General features: G+C 26.2%; 1 protein-coding gene across 1 annotated transcript; it reads left to right on the top strand.

Moving 5' to 3' along the window:
• The first annotated feature begins 5,622 nt into the window (after window positions 1–5,622).
• Window positions 5,623–16,428, top strand: LOC135927438 (soma ferritin-like). Its single transcript, XM_065463414.1, has 5 exons — window positions 5,623–5,873; window positions 5,936–6,114; window positions 6,222–6,368; window positions 10,153–10,284; window positions 15,809–16,428. The coding sequence occupies exons 1-5, from the start codon at window positions 5,771–5,773 to the stop codon at window positions 15,959–15,961; spliced, it is 714 nt and encodes a 237-aa protein (XP_065319486.1). The 5' UTR covers window positions 5,623–5,770; the 3' UTR covers window positions 15,962–16,428.
• Window positions 16,429–16,939: the final 511 nt, after the last annotated feature.

Raw genomic sequence — 16,939 nt, 5'->3', positions numbered from 1 at the left:
TTGAGTTTTTCAATATTTAGAGACTTCTCAATTAACTCTTTTGAGATGTAATCCTGCAATTTCTGTATTTCTTAATAAGAAATTTATAAACAATTTTGTTACGATTAAATCTTAAATTCAACATAATTGGACCAATGGTATAAATGCTATTTAAACTTATAAATATTATACCAGATTCTTTGCTCATTTTATCCATATTTTCCATTTTCTGCGTAAACTCTAACAACTTTTTTTGATTTTCTAAGATATTTTGGTGCATCGAATTTTTATTTTCCGCCATTTCAATTTCGATGTCCCGTAATTTAGCCTTTATCTCTTTCAATGCGTTTGCGTATTCCTCCTTGCTCTCTATTTTATCTGCAAGACATTTAATGTCGTATCTCAATTCTTGATATTGTTTTTCCCTCGTACCGTTTTCTTGGATTAAAATGCAAAATTTTTCGTTAATCTTCATGTCTAAATGGTACAATCTGGTTCTTAACTAAAAATATCATTTCCAATCAAATTGTTATTATACAGAAAAATTATAAATTAGTGATTAAAACAAATAATTATTAATATAATTCCTTATTAGATATTTTTAGATTAAAAAGAGCAATAAAAAGAGTGAATATATTTGGATATTACTATTTCCAGTGGTAAATCATGTTTTAAAATGTTAATGTTCAAGCCATAATCCTTTATCAATTCTTCGTAATTAACATTAGTGTGAACATCCAAGGATGGGAGTTCCCAGAATGTGACTAAACTATCTTTGTTGCGCAAATTTTTGTTTGAGACAGAATTCGATAATATTTCCATCTCTCTGCCCTCATAATCCTGATTATAATCTTGGCGGTGCTTGTTTCTGTGTCTATGTTTAGAAATGGATTTAGTTGGGAAAAGACTATCAGAGGAAGTGCTTTTTGCTAATTTATCCTGGTTTTTATTAGATTTGTTTATTCCCGATGATGAGGGTGACTTGTTCGTTTGCTTATATTTCTTATCTTGAAAAGAATCTTCATCTCCATCCCCATTCTCCTCCTCAGCGTTTCTTCTCATCTTGATCTCTGGCCCTTTTTTAATTTCTCTTTGATTTCCTTGTTTTTCTGCCTCTTTATCTTGGTCCTCATCTGATGAATCATCTTTTTTAGGCTTTTTCCATTGAAATAACTTTGACATCGTTATTTTTAAGATGCTATCTAATATCAAAATTTATCATAATACTAATTTGGTTCTAGAAATATAATAATAATAGTATTAAAAAATTCTTAGAATCATAATCTTTAAAGGAGAGAATGATATGATTTTAAAAAAAATAAAAAACTAAAGCCAAGTATTTACATATTTTTATACAATAATTTGAAATTAACTCCAGCCATTTACCATATAAATCCTTGATCAAAATCTAATGTTATTTAAGAAGATAAAAATGCATTCTTAGTACATTCTTAATGCTGGAAAATTTAAGTTCAGTTCCGTGACTTGGTAGCTCTTGGATCTTATGATATGATTCAAAAACCGATCCACCTTTATATTCCAATTTATCAAGGCATATCTCTTTACGAAAATCAATCTAGTTTACACTCCGAGCTAATAATATAAATGGTTAGGTATTATCTGAATCTTAATCTATAATTTGGACGAACTCAGGTAAAATTGTATTTCCGGGAATAATTCTTTTTAAAAGAAACTGTGTTGGGTTTTGGGCCTATCTTGAATCTCATATATTTGAAAAAATAACTCCTTAGAAATATACTGTTAATTAATATGGAATTGAGGTGTTCGAGGGGATACTAAATCTCTTTGCATAATGATATATTAAATATATATATCTAAAATTTCACATAATAACATGTCACTTTATCAATAAATCATAAACAATGTATCACTGAATCATTAATAATATATCACTGAAGCATGAGTAATACATGACTGTCTAATTCAAAAACATATCTTATTTATATATCTCTTTACGTCAATAATAGTAAACAATAAATCATTTTAAGGTACTCAAAGAAAATATAATAAAAATATTCTTTATTCAAGATCAAAAATGAGAACCCACCCGACCCCTCGATATTTCGCTGAACCCTAACCCAACCCTAAACCCTTTTTAAAATTTAGGGTTCAGGGTCAAATCTTTTTTAAAAAAAATTTTTCTTTTAATTTTTTAAAAAAAATTATTTTTATTATTTTATACTTTCATTTTATTTATTTTAAATTATATGATAAAAATAATATAATATAAAAAACATTAATTTACGATTTTCATAAAAGATTTCCTATTTGAAACAACTGTTTTTTTTTATTCAAGAGAAAATATTAATTTTTAAAAAAATAACAATTTTTGATCATTTTTTTTCGTGGAAATCATTTTTGTTATATTTAAGAATGGGCCATTTTTCGTATAATATCTATTTTAGGATATTGTTGTTTGTGGATTATTAAATTGCGTAAGAAAAAAGAGAAGTACAAGATCACGAATTATAATGATAAAATTAATTTTATGTCAAAACTAATTGAAATAAATTTTTCAAAAAAATGATGTTTCTGTTATTTTAACTAATTTTAATAAGTCATTATTTTTCTGGTCTCCGAACCCTCAACCTACCTGAACCCGAACCGGGTTCAGAGATTTTTCACACTCAAACCCGAACTCATTTTTTTAAAAGGAGGGTTCACATCCCTGTTTTAGGCTGAATTTAAGTTAAGTGATAAAATGATAAAAATGTAAATTGTAACGCGATAAATTATAAACAAAACAAAAATATTTTGAATCATGCCATGAGGCATTAAACTAAAATATATTAAAGATATAATATTACCTTGAATTCATAGTGGCGCTATTGCGATCGCCATTTAACAGCTGATAGATTTTTAAAATCTGATTATGAGAACAATTTTTTATTTATTAATATTAATTTTGTCTTTAATTAAATTCATAATAATAATCGTGAAATAATGATTTATAAATAAAGAGAAATCAATCCTATAATCAGGTTTTGAAAAACTATCAGCTGTTTTATCGCGATCGCAAACGCGGCACTGTGAATTCAAGGTTAGTTGTTTAGAATTGAATATCATTATTTTAAATATTAATATGTAGATTTAGTTCCTTTTTTCTATTGCTCAATGACTATATAACATAGTTTATGAAATTTGCATTTGAAAATTGAGGTTAGTTGGCATATGTTCTATATTAAGGTATTTAATTATTTCCTATTGGTTAATGGTGGTAACCAATCGGTTAGATAAAATCTATTTCGAGTTGTTTCTAAAAATGTAGTATTAGATCTAAAATGAATTAATTCTATTCTAAAATTCCTGGCTTTGTTTGATCATATAGAATACATATTTTGAAAAAAAATATGAATTGAATCGATTAAAATGATATATTATTCATATTTTTGATTACAGGTACAGAAGTGATAGTATTCAATATTTTTGTACATATCTCCTTTAAAATGTATCATCAGATAAATATTATATCTATCAAATCGTATGCTATTATTAAAGGCAATCTCGCCGAAGTCACTGACAAATGTGCCCTTCTCCTTATTCAATATAAATATTAATCCCATTGAAAAGGCAGTTTACCACTATAGCCTCAAATAATTATTTCAAGATATATAGTATAACTAGCTCATAATCCAGTAAAAATGACGGGGAATCAAAATTTTAAGATTTTGTTTTTTCCTTACTCTTGTAAGATATCGAACTTGACCTATTGTAGTTTCTAACTTTTCCGTAATACTTCCTTCAGATTCTTGATATGTATACCTTTCCTCAGTCTCCTTTAGGTTCATTTCTTTGTCATTGTTTACAAAATCCTTTTTGCTTAATATCTCTTCCGTTCACTTTTCTAATTCGTACTCCTCGTTTAATATATTTACTTTCTTTTCTTTAATTAATCAATATTACAAGCGTCCAGAGGCGTCATTACCCTTTACAATCTCAGGGGCCTCAAAAAAATTATTTTTAAAATGACCTTCTTTATTTTTAGAACATTATCCAAAATTACCTTTTTTTAGTTATATCCAAATTACATTTTTACATTTGATAAAATTTCAAAATTATAAGTGAACTCTTCAAATTTTTGAGAGGGCTCAAGCCCCTGCTAGTTTTCTTGTGACGCTACTATGAACAGTTTGCTACCAATAGTTTTAAGGTAATTAAGGGGGTAGGAGTGAGGGGGGGGGGGGATAATATAAATTTATTGTGGGAATATCTATAAATTTTTAGATAAATTAGGATAAAATATTTTGCCATAAATAATTATTTAATACTTTTATTATAGAACTATTTTGGATAAATACAGAATTTAAACCTTGATCAAATTTATCTAGTGCATACAATCTTAGTCATTAATTTCAAATAAAATTCCTGGATAATTTTTTGCTATCCTTTCGAATCTAATTTAAAAGGGTTAGGCATCAGCAAACTCATATTCATGGCAAACAATTATTATAAAAATGCATTGCATTCATTTACATGAGTGGTCTTTTTTAATTATTCCTGTTCTAAATAATAACTCTTATACATCCATTTTTAGTTGTTAATATAGTATAATAATGTTTAAATGTATGAAGGTAATAATATTATAATAAAAAAACAACGTTTAATTCAAATGCGGAAAAATCACAGCTGAACGCGGCAAAAACCTTGGCGCGGAGGGGGGTGGGGGGGGGGGGAGGTAGTTATAAATTTTTGAGGGGTGTTCATCCAATTAATTGATCATGTAGACGCTGATGCTGAAAAGGACTTCTATCCAATATAATATATTTACATTTCATACTTAAATTAAAAGTTTTGATAAAAATTTAATTCCCTCATATTCTAATTCAAAAGTGATTACTTTTTATCATATTTTTTAATATAACATTCATATATTTTTTATTTTCTTCGTTCTATTACATTCTTATGAGTTTTATATTTTTCTTTCTCTTCTTTTTTTATAAAAAAACATTTAATACCAAATATATATTACATTCTCATAAGTTTAAGCATTCCTAATATGGGATATAGATTTCTTTTCCAAATAACCTATTCGATCTTATTGCGGATATTTGGCTTTTTAAAACATCTTTTTACTTTTTTTCATTTTATTGATGTATAATATATTAAAAGATATTTACAAAAATTCATAAATTTTCTATTGAGCAAGTGTATAAACGTAGAAAATGGCCATTAGTAAAGTTTCACTAAGCTAGAAGGGTAGAAGACAGGAGCAAAATTGAAGAGTTTATAAACTTAAGAGATAAAATACAAAAATACAATGTTTTTCAGGAATTATTTATTATTTCTAGTAATCTCAATTTTATCGTTCTAAATTATTCTGTATCTTTCGAAATAATTGCGTATACAAATTTAAGTTGTTTAATTTGGTTTCTTGATAAATCAAAGAGATTTAAAATTAAAAGAAATTAGAGGAATTTAACTTAAAGTAATGGTATGCCTTTCAATTAGATGGATATATAAAGAAGATAAAATTAATATTTAAAAGAAGTTAGGCGAAGTAAAAAGGAAAAATATTTATAAAAATTCTAAATTTTTAGGATAATTATTTGACTAACTGACGTAACGCCAATTTATCACATCTATTGTTAAGATTAAAAAAAATCCCTTTATTTTAACTTAAGGCATTTAAAATGATGAAAAAACATTAATCTTTATCAAAATATACATTTATAATTTTTTTTTAAAAATATTTAAATAATCTAATCTAAAAATAATTCACAGAGATCATAACAGTGTTTTTGTCCTGTGATTATTTATTTTTGATTATTAAATGCTTAATATCTTGCAAAACATGTACCTTATAACACTATTATTTTTATTCATATTAGCTGGAAATGCATTAGATAAAGAGGGCCAATGTCCAATATTTCAAGGTTATTTTTTATTTTCATTTAAATTGCAATATTTAATTATCCATTATATATTTATATAATAGTTTCGGAAAATAGTAATTCAGTGACATTTTTGCCTAACAATGTCCAAAACTCTAAAAACAAAGTTTATAAAAGTAAATTGAGAGAAGCAACAATGTGGCATAATTGTGTTAATTGTGAAGTTGCTTTGTCAAATCAAATTAATCTTGAACTAAGGGCCAGCTACATCTATCAATTAATGGTTAGTTATCTTCTTATATTTATATTGCTAAATAAAAATTTGGCTATTAAAAAAATAATAATACGTAATATTTATTATCACATGATTAATTATAATATATGTTATAGGCAATGCATTTTGATCGAGATGATGTAGCATTAAAAGGTTTTTATAAATTTTTTGAACACTCTTCAATTGAAGAACGAGAACATGCTTCTAAACTTATGAAATATATGAATAAAAGAGGAGGGAATTTATTACCACATGATATTCAAGTATAATATTAAATTTTATATAGATTATTAATATAAATATTAAGCAGCAGTAATTCTTTATGTTATAACTAAATAACCAAAGTTTATGAAAATATAGCAGAACATTTATTTTAAAAATCTATAGGAATCATAACTCAGTTTAAAATTTACATACTTTATGTTTTTTTAAAATAAATTTCATTTCCTTAACATTCCTTTGAGATAGAATCCTTAGAGCCATGTTAAATCTAAGAATCTGAATCCCCCTTCAACTTATTAGGAACCAAAACCATAATCTTCAAAATATTCAGTACCAATGTTATTAGTCCAGATTATAACTAGGGTTGTGCCAAATGATTAGCATAGGTTTATTGCTATTTATAATTTTTAATATATTATCAAAAATATATGTATGTAAAATAAATTGTTTTTATTGCAATATATTTAAAATGATATCACTAATTTAATATTACTAGTATTATTAAATAGCCCAATCTAGGCTGATTTATAAATACAACCCAATTAAGATGCTTGCCAAAATAATGTATAGGGCTGTGCCGATCCACATATTTTTCACTGATACGATCTGATATTGTCAAAATCCCGTTATTTATATCAGTTTTTCACTACCCCCCTTTGAACCAAACGTAATTAAGAAATCAATATTTTTTATGAAAAAACTCGAATTATGTATTTAATTTAATTTTTTATTTTACAATAATTAAAAAAAAGTTTACCAATATTGGTATAATATTAAATGAATTGTTCCTCCCCATGAAATTAGAATTCCACAGATAACACATTTGTAAAATATTTCCATAATTCAGATACTATTAAAAAAATTCTTTTATTTAAATTTAAATAATAAAATTAGTGTTATTACTTAAAAATATTTGAAATAAATAAATCTTTGGATGTTCCTTTCAATTTTTATAAAAAAAACTTTTAAAATACTATAAATCTATTTTAAAAAAATATATAAAATTTAAGGGGTATTGTGCATTTGCATTGTTTAAAAAAAAGAAAAGTAAAAAGATCAGATTGGATCGGGGTTTTTACAGGTATCGGCCCGATCCTATATTTTTGGAAAATGCTAAATATCGGTGCCTATCTGATCCGATAATATAGGCACAATCCTGTTATTTTTAAACGAGATTTGGCAAAAAGTGGTCCAAACTTTTCTGTCACCTAGGAGCAAAATCTCCATATTTACATAGTTTTATTTTGGCTAAAATCTTATTTGGGCCATTTTTTAAAAAATTAACCCAAATTGGGCCCATAATGCTAAAAATTCCTATTATCTTTTCAAATTAGAGCCTTATTTTTTGAAAAAAAATTCCCACAATGATTTCTTTTTTTGTATTTTGATATATGGATCAAAAAACCACTCAAATATTGATGGTTCATTATTATTTATGAACACTAAATATGAAAAATACTCTTTAATAAAACCAATGGTCATCTGTATCATGTTGTCCGCTGTTTTTATCACATATACTAATGGTTCTTCTAAAATTTATTCCATAAAAAATGGTTGGAACTATGTTTTCCATAGTATCGTATCATTGGCTCATCAATATAGAACAGGTTTTACTTGGCAGAGCTTGCCATTTCTTAAAAAAAATTATCAAAATGTTTTATTAATAAAAAAAATAGGAAAATAAAAAAGATTTTTTGTCAAATAAGCATCGTATGTGGTCATGTGTTGCTTTAATAAAATAAATCAATCATATTGAAAAAAACGCATTAAATATATAATATATAAATTAATTAATATCAAATTCCTGTTTTGTATTTTAGTAACTTTTGCACAATAATGTTTAAATCGAGAACAATATATTGGCATGAAATACTAATTAAATATATTTTTTTAAAAACAGCTGATTTGTGACAAATTGTTAGAAATAAAAAAAATTGTCTCATTACAACCATTTGGGGATTGGTTCCGAATCGCTAAAAATTTGGAATCTCGCTTACATCCCCTAGAAAATTTTTAATTTGAAATTAACATTAATATTTGCTTAGGGAGGTAAACATTTGTATTTAAAGTGAACCTCCATTTATATCGATTTTTTTTTAAAAAAACTCACTTTAAATACGAGTGTTTTCTTCCTGAGCATCTACTTATATTTATATTTAAAAAAATTTAAGAGATATAAACCCAATAAAAACTCTGAACCTCTTGGAATTCCGAGAAAATTTAAAAAAATGCGATAGATATAGGTCCCTCTTAGATTTTTTTATTTCTTATTCCTCTAATCTTGAAGTGTTTTGAGGAACCCAGTTCCCCAATCCTTAAAATCTTTCAATCAATTCGATAAGGAAATTTCAACTAGGAGAGGGGATGAAAAAGTCCTCAAACAAAAATCTCAAAAATCCTAAAAGGAAATTGCAAGTATTTCTTTGAAACACTTTATTCCTCAAAGTTACTTTAACATACATGTCAACCCCTTCCCTCTTATATTTTATATTTATATATTATAATAAATATTTTACCCTTTGTATTAATCAAGATTTATTTTTTAGATATTAGATTTGTATTTTATTTCAAATTTTTAAAAACCATTACAATTTTCAATAAATTAATTATAAAAATAAAAAATTTTTAAAAAAACTATATAATTAAAGATACATTTTTTATAATTGAGTTCCCAAAAAAGGAACCATAATTAGGTCTAAAAATTTTCTATTTCATTTTTTTTTTGGCGCAAATATAAAATTTCCCATAACTTCGTATGTAAAAAGCCGCATTTTATTGCCTAGATTTTTTAAAAATTATGTGGCGAAAAATGGCCAATCGTGGAAGTTACGAATATGAAGTTATTAAAATTTTTGTATTTGTTATAGTGCGCTCAAATTGAACGTTTCAAACGCAGCGTTTCAAAACGCAAATAATGCATGGATTCGTTGAAATTGGAAGGCATTTTTTCTTGTTTCAAATTTAGACGTTTCATATTAAAAAAAATGATTAACGTTTCAATTTAGGCATATTTGCGTTTTGGATCGCTGTGCCATTCAATTTGTGCACACTATTAATCTTTTTAATCTCTGCTTGTATTCGTGTGTTGATATTTAAGTTTAAGGGGAATATAAAAACGCATGTATAGTCCCAAATTAGAGATTTACCGAGGGCCTTATCATATGGTTGTCAAACCATCAGTCTAAACCATCATCTTAAGATAAATTTGTGGGTTCAGGATGGTTTGAAATGTAGGCGGCTGGTAAACCTTGTTTTATTATATGGTCAATTATTGCATGGCGTTTGTGTCCTCCTTGACTTATCTATACAATTTAAGCCGTAGATTGTTTTTCAAAGATATGTATAGATAAACAATTGTTAAGTTTCTTAATCCTATTCGTATTTCTATATTTGAAACGCTCAACCATTAATGAATCAAATAATTATTTTGAAATAAATATTTAGATATTAAATTAAATTTAAAAATTGTATTTTTAATAAATAACATGACGAAACAATAAAAAGAATGATTGATTGACATATGGTGGCAGTTTAATATCTGTATTTATTCCACGTATGCTCTCGCGCTATTTTTTTTAACGAATGTTCTCAGGGGAGTTGTTGGGGTTAGAAAACAAACTGCCGATAATCTCGTAGACCATATATAATTTTTATTATGTCAGAGACGTATACATAACCAAGGCCGATAATTTAGCTTTTTACTGTTTTTCATATATAAAATTTAATTTGTAAGGAGTTAATTTTCTATTAATTTCAGCTAATTGCACTTTTAATGATGGTATTGGCCCGTCTCTATGTTTGTATTGATATTTGTTAAATTTACAGAAACCAGATGCAAGTAAAATGAATTGGGAAAGTCCACTATCCGCTTTAAAGGAAGCCTTTGACCTAGAATCTCTAGTTTATACATCCCTTAGAAAGCTTCATGACGTTGCCTCAATCAGCGAAGATTATCACGTATGAATATTACTACATTTTTGATTCTGCAATATGAAATTTATCATAATTTGACATTGTATGAGTTGAATGTAAATCCATATCTAAATTTTATTAATTGTATGTATGTATAGTTAATTTTCAGACTATCTATTATATTAAATTAATATCACATTTTGATATTGAGGATAATTCAATTTCTGCACTATTAGTTTATAGATTTAACTATTTATAAGATGGTTTTTAGGAGGTCCGTGAAGTTGGCCCCACAATTTTTAATTTTCAATAGTTTATCAGTTGGTGTGATTAGTACCCGATTTTTACCGTTTTCAGTTCGATTTGTACCATCACCGTTTTTGAAATATTCAAAGAACAAAATGGAGGGCCAACTTCACGACAGCCCCCCAACTTTTGAACTTAAAAATAAAAAGTGAGTCGATAGAGAATGATTTGTACCGTTTTCAGTTCGATTTGTACCATCACCGTTTTCCAGCTATTGACCGTTGAAAATATGGCGCCAAAAATAAAAAAACACTCAAAATTTTTTTTTAAGAAATTTTTTAACGTATAACGGTAGAGAATTTTTTTCTCTTCCTAATGATGCCTCAAATTAGGCTTTATCTTCATTATTTATTTCGAAAATCAAATTTTAAACCTTATATTATAGCGTGAAGTTAGCCCCCCCCTCCCCCGATATTCAAAATTTGAGATTTTTCAAATTTTTAAAACGGGATTGATTTGTACCCGATTTGTACAGTTTCAAACTCGATTTGTACTATTACCGTTTTCCAGCTTGACCGTTAAAGATATGGCGCCAAAAATAAAAAACACTCAAAATTTATTATTTTAAAAAAATTTTTAACGTACAACGATGGAGAATTTTTTATAAAAACTGAACCGGCTTAATTTTTTTTTATAATTTTACTCCTTCAAAAAATAATAATATCGGTTACGGTTCAGATATATATAGCGGCTTATAATGGTTTAACGGTTCGTTATGGTTCACTTCTGGTCACTGTTAATTTTATTGTATTAATCCCCATGTTAAAAATATATCAACATGTATACTAATTGAAACATATTACAACATGTTAATGACTTTGTTATTAGATTTTGTTTGTAAAAATATTTAAAATATACTCAAAGCTTTACTGAAAATTTCTTTTTATTCCTCCTTTTTTGTATTCTCATTGAAATATATTAGAACACATTAATAACTATGTTATTCTATTTTGTTTGCAAAAATAATTAAAATATAGACAAAGCTTTAATGAAAATTTTTTTTTTCCTCCTTTTGTTGTTTTAATAAATATTTTTATATGAATGGGATTTAATTGAATCGTCAACAGGTTTCATTACTGTATATATAGCAGTCATATCAATTCCTATAAAAAAAAATTTTTTATGCTTAATGAAAATAAATAAATTTTATTTAACCCTGGATATAATATATATTGTCAATATATTATTTTAGGAAATATCTGTATGCCATTTCGTCGTAATTGAAATTTTTTATATTTCGCTTCAATTTACAAGTAAGATATTTTGAACATTTAAATTATTATATACATATCTTTATTAATAAATAAATATGCTATCCAATTTATTTTGTCCTAAACCAATTATTTAGAAAACCTCTTGTATATCGTTTCACCCCGCTATTTGGGGCATGTAGGACAAAGTTTTCACTTTTACAAAAAATATAATTTTGATAAAATTTTCAAAAGATTTTTACTTGATAGATTTTAAAATTTTATTAAAATATATAATCATTATTATGTAAATTAAATTTTATAGCAAAGTTTAAAAACTCTTATAATTTTGCAAAGTTTTATGATAATTATAATATTAAAAATTTAGTTCATTAAATAATTTTAAATACCGGATTTGGTCTTTTATAGTAGCTAACAATTAAAATTTATTTATAAAAATATTACAATGATTCCGTTCCTAAAACTTGTTCTTATTTTTATTAATTCCTTATTACCTGAGCCCAATTAATATTATTGGATCGGTAGACCGATAACCTATATAAAATTTTTAAAAAATATATAATTTTTTTAAGACATCGCACCTATTAAAAAAAATATCAACTCAGAATTACTTATTCTGAAATAATACGTTAACGATTTATATCAATAAAATAGAGAACCGCACCCACCATCCGCAAACATATGGTGTTAATTTAGTGCAGGTTTATCATACTCCAAGACTCCAAAATATCTTTATATGCTTATTAAAACTGATAGGTATAATATTAGAACACAAGTTGACCCATTATACTGTGAAAAGTATTCAAAATATCTCCTTGATAATAATACTTCTGATCATGAAATAGACAATATTATACCAAGCAATAGTACAGAATCATATACTAAAAAATTCATTATGACCCTATCTTCCGATGAATGGAATAAAATTAAACCTATTAAAAGAATCTATAACAATAATACCACAAAAAAAGGAAGGCCATACTCTGTTTTACAGTTAGGAATATGGGCTGATATATCACAATCTCATTTTTGGGATGTTACAAGATTACCATGTTCGATACAGTTTATTAGGGCAAAGGTGTCTGATATTGGCCCATATTATGTCGTGATGAAAGGAACATGTTCCAATTGTAAATCTAATTGAAAAGCGATTATTCTTGTACGTCCGGAATTTGAACATAGAGTTATAGTCAAATGCGTTTATAAAGGCCATTTTAGAGAAGGTCATGAGCTGAATAAAAAAAGGAGGTTAGCTGGCGAGACACGGGAAAATTTTGTAAATGAAACTATTTAAACGCATTAACCTTGCAGCTTCTTTCGTACTGAGTTAGCAAGTAAATTTATGAAATTCGGTGATAGAGAGACCGCTCATCTAACCTCAACCGAGGTTATTAGAAAAGCCAAATGGCCGTTATGGCAAATCGCTACAACGAAAATCCGACATAATATGGGCCAATATCAGACACCTTTGCCCTAATAAACTGTATCGAACATGGTAATCTTGTAACATCCAAAAAATGAGATTGTAATATATCAGCCCATATTCCTGGCTGTAAAACAGAGTATGGCATTCCTTTTTTTTGTGGTATTATTGTTATAGATTCTTTTAATAGGTTTAATTTTTTTCCATTCATCGGAAGATAGGGTCATAATGAATTTTTTAGTATATGATTCTGTACTATTGCTTGGTATAGTTTTGTCTATTTCATGATCAGAAGTATTATTATCAAGGAGATATTTTGAATACCTTTCACAGTATGATGGGTCAACTTGTGTTCTAATATTATACCTATTAGTTTTAATAAGCGTATAAAGATATTTTGGAGTATGATAAATCTGCACTTAATTGACACCACATGTTTGCCGATGGTGGTTGCGGTTCTCCATTTTCTTGATATAAATCATATACGTATTGTTTCAGAATAAGTAATTCCGAGTTGATATTTTTTTTAATAGGTGCCATGTTTTAAAAAAAATATATTTTTTAAAAATTTTATATAGGTTATCGGTCTATTGATCCAATAAAATATAAACCGGTTAAAATTATATGTATCTTCTTTACAGCATAGGATTAAATTATAATTTCAGTAATATATCTTAATAATTTTAAAGGAAATTTAGGTCTATATTAATTGGGCTCAGGTAATAAGGAATTAATAAAAATAAGAACAAGTTTTAGGAACGGAATCATTGTAATATTTTTATAAATAAATTTTAATTGTTAGCCACTATAAAAGACCAAATCCGGTATTTAAAATTATTTAATGAACTAAATTTTTAATATTATAATACTCATAAAACTTTGCAAAATTATAAGAGTTTTTAAACTTTGCTATAAAATTTAATTTACATAATGATTATATATTTTAATAAAATTTTAAAATCTATCATGTAAAAATCTTTTGAAAATTTTATGAAAATTATATTTTTTGTAAAAGTGAAAACTTTGTCCTACATGCCCCAAATAGCGGGGTGAAACGATATACTTTCAAGAGGTTTCCTAAATAATTGGTTTAGGACAAAATAAATTGGATAGCATATTTATTTATTAATAAAGATATGTATATAATAATTTAAATGTTCAAAATATCTTACTTGTAAATTGAAGATAAATATAAAAAATTTCAATTACGACGAAATGGCATGCAGATATTTCCTAAAATAATATATTGACAATATATATTATATCCAGGGTTAAATAAAATTTATTTATTTTCATTAAGCATAAAAAATTTTTTTTTATAGGAATTGATATGACTGCTATATATACAGTAATGAAACCTGTTGACGATTCAATTAAATCCCATTCATATAAAAATATTTATTAAAACAACAAAAGGAGGAAAAAAAAAATTTTCATTAATGCTTTGTCTATATTTTAATTATTTTTGCAAACAAAATAGAATAACATAGTCATTAATGTGTTCTAATATATTTCAATGAGAATACAAAAAAGGAGGAATAAAAAGAAATTTTCAGTAAAGCTTTGAGTATATTTTAAATATTTTTACAAACAAAATCTAATAACAAAGTCATTAACATGTTGTAATATGTTTCAATTAGTATACATGTTGATATATTTTTAACATGGGGATTAATACAATAAAATTAACAGTGACCAGGAGCGAACCATAACGAACCGTTAAACCATTATAAACCGCTATATATATCTGAACCGAACCGATATTATTATTTTTTGAAGGAGTAAAATTATAAAAAAAGGTTAAGCCGGTTCAGTTTTTATAAAAAATTCTCCATCGTTCTACGTTAAAAATTTTTTTAAAATAATAAATTTTTAGTGTTTTTTATTTTTGGCGCCATATCTTTAACGGTCAATAGCTGGAAAACGGTAATAGTACAAATCGAGTTTGAAACTGTACAAATCGGGTACAAATCAATCCCGTTTTAAAAATTTGAAAAATCTCAAATTTTGAATATCGGGGGAGGGGGGGGGGCTAACTTCACGCTATATTATAAGGTTTAAATTTTGATTTCCGAAATAAATAATGAAGATAAAGTTTAATTTGAGGCATCATTAGGAAGAGAAAAGAGTTCTCTACCGTTGTACGTTAAAAAAAAAATTTTTTAAATAAATTTTGAGTGTTTTTTATTTTTGGCGCCATATCTTTAACGGTCAATAGCTGGAAAACGGCGATGGTTCAAATCGAACTGAAAACGTTAAAAATTGGTACAAATCATTCTCTATCGACCTATTCACTTTTTATTTTTAAGTTCTAAACGTTGGAGGGCTGTCGTGAAGTTGGCCCTCCATTTTGTTCTTTGAATATTTCAAAAACGGTGATGGTACAAATCGAACTGAAAACGGTACTAATCACACCAACTGATAAACCATTGAAAATCAAAAATTGTGGAGCCAACTTCACGGACCTGTTTTTAGGCCCTGTGTTAAAAATGTTTATTAGGGTTTCTCTATTTATGGAAAATTTTTTTATAACTTTCGGTTTAGATTCATATGATATTCGAATAATTAAACAATTAATTATATTATCACGAGCATCATTGTCTATTTTTAATTTTAATATATTTCAAAGTTTATGGACTACATAGAATCCGAATTTTTCGTGGAACAAGTAGAAAGTTTGAACCAGTTATCCAGCTATATTACCAAGCTTAAGCGGATGGGTTGCGGCCTGGGTGAAGCTCTTTTTGATCAAGAATTATTAAAATCTACTGAATCTCCATGAATCCTTTAATCTGGTTCATCATCGCCGGAATCTCTGGCTACATTGCCGATCACTCAAAAAATCAGATAGTATTAATTTTTCAAAAATAAATAAATAATCAAATCATAATAGAATCCTTGCAATAAATATTTCTACTTAGCTTCCCACTTCAGCGCCAACTTTATATTATATTCTTATTATAAATGATAATCTCAAATATTTGATTTAAAAAAAATAACATTCAAATTTACATTATACATAATTATGCGTATTTATTCATATTAACCGGTTTATCATTTCTCATTTATGCACTTATACGATATCGCACAATTTTATTTATACATTAATTACAATAATTTAACATTTTAAAATTTAAGAAGTATTTAATTTATAAAAAAAATTTTTAATCACTTTTTTAGTCTCGTATAGTTTGTAAAATGATATAAATATTTTTTACAGCTGTTTTATTTAATTTGTCTAGAAATAATTCAAAAAAAGATATGTTATCTTACTTAATTTTGATATTTAAAATTTATTGTATACTTAAATCTAGAAATATTTACTGTAGCGATAATAAAATACATTTCTGAATTATTTTAATCTCTCACATTTCAATTTTGAAAATTATAGCTGCAATCAATTTACGTAAGAATAAGTTTATGATAAAAACCTTTTTAAAAAGTACACAGAAAATTTGTTTTATAAATTTAAAATGTAATAATATCTTTAACAATTTTATAAAAAAAAGATAAATAATAAGAACTATATTATAAAATAAAAATAATTCACGCTCGCTCACTTTTGACAAGTCGGCGATCACGTGTTATATAAGATATAAGAAAGATCCGAGGAAATTAAGATAGTTGATTCGGAACTGAAAGATTTGAGTTGATTGTAGCATTTTAAAAGAGGACCCATGATCATCATTTATTTTAGAAATTTTTTGTTTACCTTAGATTATTAAAATGATAGCATGGTGGGAGGGGGGGGGGGTAGCTA

The sequence above is a fragment of the Gordionus sp. m RMFG-2023 genome, chromosome 3 (genome assembly GCF_954871325.1).
Source record: "Gordionus sp. m RMFG-2023 chromosome 3, tfGorSpeb1-WG-v2, whole genome shotgun sequence".
NCBI classification, from domain to species: domain Eukaryota; kingdom Metazoa; phylum Nematomorpha; class Gordioida; order Chordodea; family Parachordodidae; genus Gordionus; species Gordionus sp. m RMFG-2023.
This window is presented reverse-complemented; position numbering and strand designations above follow the sequence as displayed.

Excerpts from the sequence above, each read along its gene's own strand:
- LOC135927438 (XM_065463414.1), top strand. The coding sequence starts at position 5,771 with ATGCTTAATATCTTGCAAAACATGTACCTTATAACACTATTATTTTTA. Across the intron at positions 5,874-5,935 it reads CCAATGTCCAATATTTCAAG|TTTCGGAAAATAGTAATTCA; the intron begins GTTATTTTTTAT and ends TTTATATAATAG. Across the intron at positions 6,369-10,152 it reads TATTACCACATGATATTCAA|AAACCAGATGCAAGTAAAAT; the intron begins GTATAATATTAA and ends TTAAATTTACAG.